At 40.3% G+C, this 10,523-nt stretch overlaps 2 protein-coding genes and 1 long non-coding RNA gene across 3 annotated transcripts; 1 reads left to right on the forward strand and 2 right to left on the reverse strand.

The window, feature by feature from the left end:
- Positions 1–148: 148 nt before the first annotated feature.
- Positions 149–1,878, reverse strand: LOC119026660 (leucine zipper putative tumor suppressor 2 homolog). Its single transcript, XM_037111117.1, has 2 exons — positions 1,745–1,878; positions 149–1,639 (listed from the first exon to the last, which is right to left on the reverse strand). Exons 1-2 carry the CDS (start codon positions 1,820–1,822, stop codon positions 704–706), a joined length of 1,014 nt encoding a protein of 337 aa, XP_036967012.1. The 5' UTR covers positions 1,823–1,878; the 3' UTR covers positions 149–703.
- A 604-nt stretch (positions 1,879–2,482) lies between these two features.
- Positions 2,483–6,484, reverse strand: LOC119026666. Its single transcript, XM_037111127.1, has 6 exons — positions 6,350–6,484; positions 5,905–5,957; positions 4,920–5,270; positions 4,756–4,824; positions 3,570–3,718; positions 2,483–3,468 (listed from the first exon to the last, which is right to left on the reverse strand). The coding sequence occupies exons 1-6, from the start codon at positions 6,412–6,414 to the stop codon at positions 3,421–3,423; spliced, it is 735 nt and encodes a 244-aa protein (XP_036967022.1). The 5' UTR covers positions 6,415–6,484; the 3' UTR covers positions 2,483–3,420.
- LOC119026667 lies at positions 3,343–4,996 on the forward strand. The gene is made up of 3 exons (XR_005077203.1): positions 3,343–3,484; positions 3,729–3,854; positions 4,905–4,996. It is a non-coding gene; the product is annotated as an uncharacterized LOC119026667 (long non-coding RNA).
- Positions 6,485–10,523: the final 4,039 nt, after the last annotated feature.

Here is a 10,523-nt window from a genome sequence, read left to right on the forward strand (position 1 = left end):
AAAGGATGGATGGACGGGACAATAGATGGACGTTTTTCTTCAAGATGTACTGTGGGACAAACCAGAGCACCTGGAGGAAACCCACACCGTCAAGAAAGGATGGATGGACGGGACAATAGATGGACGTTTTTCTTCAAGATGTACTGTGGGACAAACCAGAGCACCTGGAGGAAACCCACACCGTCAAGAAAGGATGGATGGACGGGACAATAGATGGACGTTTTTCTTCAAGATGTACTGTGGGACAAACCAGAGCACCTGGAGGAAACCCACACAGTCAAGAAAGGATGGATGGACGGGACAATAGATGGACGTTTTTCTTCAAGATGTACTGTGGGACAAACCAGAGCACCTGGAGGAAACCCACACAGTCAAGAAAGGATGGATGGACGGGACAATAGATGGACGTTTTTCTTCAAGATGTACTGTGGGACAAACCAGAGCACCTGGAGGAAACCCACACCGTCAAGAAAGGACGGACGGAATGATAGATTGACTTTTTTCTTCAATATGTATTGTGGACAGACAAAACCAGAGCAGACAGCAAACAGCTGGATCATGGAAGGACAGAGAACGGATGGACAGCTAGACAGGTAGAAGGATGGCTGGCAGAATCAAGTCATGAGTCAAGTGGAGTGCTTCTTTTCAAAAGCCTCAAAACCTCAAAGCCTCTTTACATGGGATGCCCACTCTGCCAACTTAGCTAAACGGCGCCCCCCAACACTTCTTTTTTCATGGACTCGTCATTGGCCTCAGCTAGTTTGAGATACCGACTTTCCATTAGCCTCTTGATGTCCTCAGATAAATCTGGACCTACCATTATATTGGCCTGCATTAAAGACAATTTAAGCCTGTCCTGGGACACTTTTTTCAAGGACTTGTTGCTGGCCTCAGCCAGTTTGAGATATGAACTTTCCATTAGCCTCTTGATGTCCTCAGACAAATCTGGATCTACCATTATATTGGCCTGCATTGAAGCTTTCAGCTTGGTCTGGGACAATTCAAGCCTGTCCTGGAACATTTTTTGCTCATCCTGGGAGTATTCCAGCTCATCCAAGTAGACTTTCATATCATCCAAGCAGACTTTCAGCTCGCCCAAGTTGACATTGAGCTCATCCAAGTCGACATTCAGCTCGTCTAAGTCAGCATTCAGCTCACCATGGGACATTTTGGGCTTGACCCGGTACACTTTTGACGTGTCCTGGGACACTTTAGGCTTAGTCTTAGATAATTTTGGCTGGACCACTTTAAGCTTGTCCTCGGAGAGTTTCAACTTGGACTGGCATAATTTCAGCTCATGCTTGGACACGTTTAGCTTGGACTGAAATATTTTCACCTCCTCCTCTGACACTTTAAGCTTGCCCTTGAACACTTTTAGTTCAGCCTGTGAGACTTTTAACTTCGTCCGGCATAAATTCACTTCGCACTGGGACACATTTAGCTTGGCGCGTAATACTTTCGACTCCTCCTGGGAGTAATTTAACTTCTCCTGGGTCTCTTTTAGCTTGGCGCACAATACTTTCGACTCCTCCTGGGAGTCATTATACTTGGTCAGCGATAATTTTGACTCTGCCTGGAACACTTCCAGCTGGGATTTGAGTTCAAAGATCTCCTTCATCAGATCAGTACAGTCTTTCTCGTCCTTGGGTTTCAAATTGGACTGGTGATGCAAAGTCCCTTCAATAGCGCTGCTGTCTCTGGTGTTGTGGTTCCCCATGTGTATTCTCTCAGTAAAGTGTTTCTCCTCCTTGGGTTTCAAATTGGACTGATGATGCCCAGTCCCTTCAGTAGCTCTGCTGTCTCTGGTGTTGCGGTTTCCCATGCTTATTCTCTTTGGCTTCTCTTCTAGGTATGTGTTGGTGAATGTATTGTAAAATATATTTAGGCTCCCCTAAACAGTTATTTGATGTGATACATCAAAGAACACATTCTGATGTCATCCTTTGATGTCATAGAATGATGTCATAGAATTTGATACATCAAAGGACACATTCTATGATGTCTAGAATAATGTCATAGAATTTTAAACATCAAAGGACACATTCCATGATTTCATAGAATAATGTCATAGAATTTGATACATCAAAGGACAGTATTTTGTGCTATTTTAATATTAGCTGACAAAAGATGTGAACAACTGATATTCATGAGCTACAAATGATCCATGAAGTTAATTCATTTAAAATAATCACATTGTATTCAGCCCAGTTTTTGGTTAGTCGGACATCTTACAACTGAACTGTCTGCGAACTGTTTATGAGGAAGTCCAACATTCAAGTACAACAAAAACTGAGAAATGACTATCTTCATAAGCGATGCAGTCCTTTTCCTGGGTTAGACATATTCACTAAGTTCATTATTACACATGATTAAAACATTCAGATGTCAAATGTTGAAATGAGTTGGAGAAAGTCCCTCAAGACTGAGGATGTTTGAAGAAAAATAACATTTATCAAATATTAAGAAAAAAGAGGTGGCCAAGTTGGACAATAAACAAGTTTATTCTCACATCGTATAAAACAGTCACAACTCATATTTAAACGCAAAATTAGAAAGTGCTTTACAGAGTCTGAAGTGCTTTGCAGTAGATAAAATATTCGGTTTGGTTTGAAAGGTAATTTAAAACCAATAAAAACAAAGACAAATAAATACGTTAACAAAGGGTTCAAATGTAAAGTGTTCTGTGGTTTTATACCCCAAAAAATATAATGGTGGATTTACACAAATGATTGCAAAACTGAGTGAATGGTAATGTTAAACAGTGTTTGCTGTGTTTATGCTGCTGGGTCATAATGCAGTGGATCCTTTTCACATCAATCGACCTGACAGCTGCAGTACATCATCATGAGACCTGACATTCCTGCAGTCAGACACATTCCCATATACATGCATGATTACTGTATTAAATATGAAATATATACAAACACTGTCCACTACAGTGTACTTAGAATAATATGCAATAAAGTCAGTGGGAGCAGATAAAAGTGCTGGTATGGAGCATAAGCTGGTTTCAGTGCAGTTTGAGAATCAAGTTACAGAAACTAGTTAGAAGTTTCAATATCACAGTAAATAAATCATTACACCATTAAACATTAATCATTAATCATTACAACAGTTTCTGAGCTTTAACACAAAACTACATGAGACTTTACTTCATGTTACAACGATTAATAAATGGGCATCAATATTGCCAGTGATAGTGAGAAGAGCTGTTTGTATCCCCATCATGTTAAAACTTTAGATCTGTTATCAACCTAATCTCTTCTGACCCACAGGGAGTACGCTAAAGTAGATGACACCGCAGTTTTATTTTGAGGCCTAATTTGGACCCGGAATTGTTCGAGGTGATGAGGCTTTATATCTGCTCACATCGGAGCAGCTGTGGATGTAAACCGCTCAGACGATGGGCTGTATTGACCTCTAGCAGGAACTCAGTGATGGCACATCACCTGGCGTTGACCTGAGTGACTGACATGAGAGAAAGGTAAGTTCAAACAAAGCGTCGACACACAAACACATCGTAACACGCAGATTAGTTCCATTCAGAACATTATGAAGAACAGACGCACCTTTATCACATCGATGAATGCCAGGAGGAGAATTATTAGACCAGCGACTATGACAAATCCGCTGTTAATGACTCCAAGAACCGTTTTAACTTTGTCCCAATCGTGTGATGTCACTTTCTTCTTCGGCCCTCCTGGTGTGTGTTCTCCATCTGCATGAAGACAGAAAACCAGTGTTAGTATCTGATATCAGGAGCATCAACTCATCAGAGTCAAACCACCACATCAAGAACATTTAAGCCAACTCGGCAAACATAGAAACGAGACAATTAGTAACTAAATAAACAGGTAACAACAAGTAAACATCCATCTCACAACCTGCTGCTGGTCACATAACAGAAGTTGCACCGCATGGCCACACGGTGGCGCTGTAGCAAATGTATTGATTTATTTACCAATACTTTCTGGACAGAAACAAACTTTGGTCTTCTGAACTTGACTTGGACCAAGTGAGATTTATTTCAGCGTGTTCATATTGAATTATCCAACATTTTGTGCTTCATGTGAGTTCAAGTCAGTGTATATAGATTTGAAAACAGCTTAAAATATTGAGTTCATATTAACCGCATGGTCGTCAAATACCAAGTATCAATTCTGCTGTTCCAACTAACTGTGTGTGCCAACAATAGATACAGTTAGCAGTGGTTAGCTGTTAATTTATGGATGTGCTGCCCTCTATTGATTTGGTTTGGTTTTAAATTCGTCCATACTGCACCTTTAAACACATTTCAGACATCATATTCAATAAAAATAAAAATTCAATAATTCAATAATTTCAATAATTTCAATAAAAATTTCGCTACCTGGTGATTTCCCCTCAGCCAGCTGGTTCCTTATGTAGACTTTTCTAGTATAAGTGGACGGTGTTTGTAAAAATCACTCTTCATTTTAACTTGTACCAACTGTTAGACATGTGAGACTTGTTTTTAATTTGAACGACAGGGCGTCAGCCTCAGCTACGGCCAGTGACCTCCTATGACATGGCATCTTGTTTGTGAAGTTCCTGTTATATTTTTAAAAAAGCTCAGCGCATTTCACTGAGCTGTAAAATCTAAGGGGAAGTTTCCGAACAAGCTGCCATGTTGGTGCGGTCTGAAGGGAGTTTGCACAGTTGCAGGCGTCAGTCAGGTTGTTAAAATTAGATTTGGCACTAGTTTCCCATGGTGCTGTAGTGACATTGGTGACCTACCTTCAGTTAACGCCGGTGTGAACACATCGCTGTTCTCTCCATGGGAGGTCACATTCAAGACAAAATGTTCTGTGGGTGTAAATCAGGAGGCTGTTAGATTCTGGTGTCTGAGCCGTGTGGCAGTGACATGTTTCCATCCTGCACTACAGCAGAGCTCGGCTCACCTGTGGTCTCCAGCGCCCATCTCCTCGTCACCTTGTTATAATGAGCAGCCAGATCACACCAGTAGTTTCCAGAGTCCTCAGTCCTGAGTCTGGACACGTGAAGTCTGATCCGTCCGTCTCTGAGGGCGTCTTCGTTACACTGGACTCGTCCTGCAAACTGCTGATGCTGAGACTCGGGGATCTCGACGCCGTTGATCATCTCATACAAAAGCTTCAGGGGCTCTGACAGCAGAAAACAAGCCATGTTGGCGAGCGACATGTCGGTTTTGGTGCGACTGTCCCATCTGATGGTGATGTTATCGTCCTCCTCTGCCTGATAGAAGGTCGCTGCCATTTTCCCGGCAAACATCCCTGCGGACAAGAGAGAGGGCAAAGAGAGACATCATGTGGACTGTCATCAAACTTTACCTCATTTCAACCTGAAACACTTTTATCAAGGAACTGAGAGATCCTGGAGCTGCATGAGTGTTCGGTCTGAACTAGTGCAGCGATTTAGATTCGGGTTTAGATTTTACTGTCTGTCTCCATCGTGTCCACAAGGAGTCAGTGCTAACAAGCTGTCCATTATCAGGAGGCCAGAACGGACACTTTGAAGGGCATTATCCTGTTTATACCACGGTCATGCACCAAAGATAAAAAATATCATCATTTATTTATATTTTCAGGCAATTTGCAATGACAATACTATGCTTTTCATAAACAATAACCTCCTGGCAACACCTGAGGTTTGACTAATAGCTGGAACACATATCAGCTTCTGTGATTGGAAACCATCACTGGAGCTACATGAGTAGTTTCAAATGTGTCACTTCACTGGGGGTTAATTGACAACCTGCAGCCAATCAGAATGGAGGATTCACCCAGACCGTGGTATCAAGTTCCTTAACATTACACCAGAACTGCAAGAATTAGCTGGATTAATAGATCAAAGAAGATTATCTGTCAACTATCGATATGAGTAACTGTGATTTGCAGGACTACTGACCACAGACAGAGGAGGTCAGGATGATGAGCAGAGCAGTCAAGATCATCTTCTTCCTGTCAGAGAGGAGACAGTTTTGTTAGAGGAAGAAGATTTGATTTCATCAAACAGGGCAGGTTTAGATTTTATAACAAACTGGTTTTATAGTACTTTTGGGTCTATAAAACTTCAGAGAGTGTGTGTTATATCTCACGTCCCGATGGATTAAGTGACAGATTATTAGTGTAAGTAAATAAAACAGATCAACTTTTAATGTTTTAGTTCCTTTTAAGTTATCACAACTGTGATTTAATAGATCTGCTTGAAGACAACCACTAATTCCAACCTTCAAATACTGTTTAATGACAATAAACACAAAATGAGAAGAGAAATAAAAGGAGAATTAAAACGGATATAATCTCAGAGTGCATTTATTACAGTAGTGCGGAGTGTTAAAATGAAATCCCACCTGTTTTGTGTGTTTGTGTTACAGGTGTGTCGTCTGTCAGCTGCTCCCAGGAACCTTGAACGCATCCACAAGTGCAAGTGCAGGAAGAGGAAGACACCGTTTTCCTGCTGAGAGACTTCCTGGATGCATCTCACCAATCTGGTTCTGACCGGAAAGGAAACAGTTGTTTATTTTCCTTTTGTTCTTAAGTGTCGTATGTCGGCATATTTCTACAGACACTTTCCATATCAACACTAAGAAGACCACATGTGAATCAGTGGTTCATTTTATTGCACAAGTTTTAAAATTGAGCGTTTTGTAAGAAAAAGAAAAGAAAAAGCCTACAATAGAATGTGTACTTTATTTGTACAATTTGACATGTTTTCCATCAGTACAATTTTTGTTGTAAATGCTGGAATCAGTCGAAACTGTGCGTTCAAACAACTGACGCGAGGCGAGACGCACCTCAAGACACGGAAGCACTTTAAACACGAACAACAGCTTTTACAGCGATGTCGCGACAAACCGCCACTTTTTACAAGGCAGGAAACATCGTAACGTTGTGGATTTAATGCCGAATTCACAAGAAGTCGCCAATGAGTTCAACTTTACGTCGTAGCTGATTCTCAAAGTTGGGTCAGTTTCTCATGACGCAACAACTCCTAAAATTACGTGATTTCCTAAGGGAGTCTGGGATTTTGGCCATTTATATCAATAACGTGAAAATGACACATTACATTGAAAAAAAAAAAACTTTTTACCGAGATACACAATACTGTTATTTCTGACACTGGGGAAAATAAAGAAATAGATGATGAACAGAAAGAAATATGAACGTTTACATTGTGAGCTGTCATATGAGTAGTTAAAGGGAACCTGCACTTCCTTGTTGTTCCCTGCTGTCCCCTGCGGAATGTGCGCAGTTAGTCAGGCACTAACTGATTATTAAATCCAAGAGGAGGTTTTTCCCTCTGACATCAAACTACTTGAATAGAAGCGAATGTAAATATATATGTTTTTTATTTATTTATTTTTTTATCAGTTTTCTGATCTGCGTCGACGCGAACTGATGTGCGTCAGTCCCGCGAAAACAAACTGCGGATGAAACGCAAAAACACAAGCTGAACCACACGACGTGTTTTTAGTTACTTACGTGTTTGTATGAGGGCGAGCTGTCCGCACTGTGCTCCAAATGAAGTATTTAGTTCTGAGCTGGACGGAGGAGCTGCTTCTCTCCACAGCAACGAGTGTCTGAAGTGAGGAGGAGGAGGAGGAGTTGTTGTTAGGTGTTGTTGCATCAGATCAGCTCACGAGGCTCCGGTGTCGTTTGTTTTGGTGAAAGTGAAAGTAAAGTTGCATCAGCTGTTTACAGTGAGGTCAGAACACACACTCAGAGATATGTATTTTATCAATGACTGAATAAACAAGCTGTTCTCAGCGGTCCCGGAACACTGTTTAAACAAGCTCAAATTATACTTTGTCAGCTCCATCTTTCTATGTTAGTCATCACAGACTCCCTTTACAAATCACGTGATTTTAAGAGTTGGTTCTTGAGGAGAAAGTGAACAAACTTTGTGAAACAGCTACGACACATTCTAAATCAGCGGCGCTTTCTTGTAAATTCGGCGTTGGATATAAAACATTCAGATGTTTCTTGTCATGTCAAAAGTGTCAGCTCTTCCAGTTAAAAGTCCGTCCTGTCTGCTTATGTCTGGAGAGTTTCTTTTCTCCCAGCAGCTGTTTAACTCCTTGTTTCAACTGGTTTTCATCATTTACACCTAATTAAGACGGCAAACATGTCAAATTTTACAAATTTACTTCACAGTCACTAATATAAACTGTTTCTTGTGGTCTGTGGATCCAGACTCCATTAAGAAAAAGCTACATTTTAGGACTTGTTGCGTTATAGTAACTGTATAAACTTTTTCTACACCACATTCTTACTACTTGGGCCTTCGTATTAATTCGGCTAATGTTATAACTTCAGATCAAACTTATCTCCGTCAGGAGAAAAGTCGAGTCGTGTTTCCCATCATGCACTGTGTTCTGTGGAGAGAAGAGAAAAATGTGCCGCTGTCTTTATGATTTAATTCTGATGCTTCAAACACACATCAATACGTACGAGAGAGAGGTGGAAGGTAGACAGCATGAACAACATGACTGTGCTCGGTCTTGTGTGGATGAAACTGTGTTGAGACAACAGAGTGCAGGGGTCCAGGTAGGACACCTGAGCTGACAGGTCCATCACACATGTTACTGTACAAGTAAAGGTCTTCATCAAACTGTGTGTCCCTCTCAGTTTGTGTTTCGGCTGCTGGCCTGTTTGTGACGTCCAGGTCTAAAGCTGATCTTTAACCCATAAGAACCCAGACCCATTTTTCCTTAAAGGAAAATTATGTGGGATATACCACAGACCAAGTGGACAACATAGAAAACATTTCTGATGTTTTTTTCAGAATAACACTTTTTAATACCAAAGATCTGTGTTGTTACATATATGTTACATTGGGCGTTAGTGGTAAACATATTCCTTATCTGAAAATAAGTAAACCTGACAGTTTTTACTGCTTGTTAACATAAAATTGCCTTTTTATTTGCATTTCCACAACATATATCAAAGCTGTGACTTTAACAGCAAGGTTTCAGCAAGGTTTAACATAAAATTCTTCTTCAGTTTTGCTTTGCATCACAAAATATGCCAACTGCATCAAAATAAATAACACTGCCTATTTGGAGGCATTCACAACGTGCTACCCCTTGTATGGAGAGCAGAACAACAGGCCTAAAAACATAAATTGTGCAAAAAAACAGAACCCCTGTATCATCAGCACCATGTCTGAAACATTTTCTCAGTTCTTTCGTCTGTTTAGTATCTTTAGCCTTTTAGCCTAAGCCAGATGGTAAGACTTGAAACAGTTTCGTTCCTCAGTGAAGCAAAGACGCACATCACATTTCTCACAGAGAGTGGTGGTTGCATTGATTTTGCAGAGTTTGCAGCAGCCACGCTTGTCACATTTCACAGGCCAATGTGCAACTTGGTCAGTGCCAGTAGGTTCTGAAAACGATTACGTGACATGATGTCAGCCACCATTGGACACCTTGTGTCATTTTCCCAGTATGCACGATTTCCTGTCAGTTGGCAAAGACCCATGCGCAAGTAAAGGCCAATCATTATTTCCAGTTCTTTTACAGTGGTGTTAACATTGTTGTGGTTTGCAGATTTTTGTACACTATACAAATTTGTTTGTTCCTTGAGTAATTCAAGCATTTCTGGTGTTATGAACTTTCTGAAGTACTCCAGAGGACTAAGAAGATTGTCTGGAGGTGTGACATGTGGTCCTTTAAATGTGCACTCAGGGGTTTCAAAAGGTTTCTTCCTCCAGGAATATTGTTTTTTCCCTTGGACAGTTCCTTGTTTTTGCTGATTTTGCTGCCCTGAATTCACATTTGGTTGTGGTACATCATCTGATGTACTTGATTCACTACTGTCTGAATCACCACACTCACTTGACTCGTCACTCTCCCTGTCTTGGCTATTGGGATTGTAAAGAGGGTCATCAGGGTCTTCATCTGAGCTATCGTCACATCCCTCAAACTCACTCTCATCTCCCAAGATGGCCTCAAGTGCATCCTGAAGAGTGTAGTGCTTGTTCTTTTGCATACTACAAATTAAATAGAAATGAAAGAATACAGAAGAACAAGAATAAAACATTTATATTTTTATGGTATCAGCATAGGATAGTAAAATTTTGTGAGCATTATGTACAGATTTGCAAAAAGTGTTTTGTAATACAAACCAAATACTTTTACTTTTTTTTTTAATATTTCTATTTGTTCTGTACACTTTTAATTGACCAGTAGAACATATTTCAACTTAATATAACTGTTACAGCTAAATTAATTGGGTGAATTATTACCGTTTTTTGTTATTGTGACAAATAGGTCACATCACATTTTCAGTCGTATTTTAAGGCTAAAAGCCCAATGTGACATATATGTCACAGCGATATTTCCGTAACTGGTTTGATATTACTTTCTTCAACAAATATGGTCAGACAAGGTTGAATGTGATACAGGACATGTTATCAAAGCATTGGAACTGTTAAATGTGTTTGAAATTACCTGTAGTGTTAAAAATCAGCTTTTTGAAATTAGATGCTTTCTTGAAATTTCCACCCAGGCCATACCAGTATTT

Source organism: Acanthopagrus latus, chromosome 10 (genome assembly GCF_904848185.1).
Source record: "Acanthopagrus latus isolate v.2019 chromosome 10, fAcaLat1.1, whole genome shotgun sequence".
In the NCBI taxonomy this organism is placed as follows: domain Eukaryota; kingdom Metazoa; phylum Chordata; class Actinopteri; order Spariformes; family Sparidae; genus Acanthopagrus; species Acanthopagrus latus.

Bases quoted from the DNA above. Each gene is read 5' to 3' on its own strand.
- LOC119026666 (XM_037111127.1), bottom strand. From the start codon at position 6,414: ATGCGTTCAAGGTTCCTGGGAGCAGCTGACAGACGACACACCTGTAAC. The intron at 5,271-5,904 runs GTCAGTAGTCCT...TCTTGTCCGCAG, and splicing joins CCTGACCTCCTCTGTCTGTG to GGATGTTTGCCGGGAAAATG. The intron at 4,825-4,919 runs GTGAGCCGAGCT...TTACACCCACAG, and splicing joins ATGGGCGCTGGAGACCACAG to AACATTTTGTCTTGAATGTG.
- LOC119026660 (XM_037111117.1), bottom strand. From the start codon at position 1,822: ATGGGAAACCGCAACACCAGAGACAGCAGAGCTACTGAAGGGACTGGG. The intron at 1,640-1,744 runs GAGAAACACTTT...AAACCCAAGGAC, and splicing joins CCAATTTGAAACCCAAGGAG to GAGAAAGACTGTACTGATCT.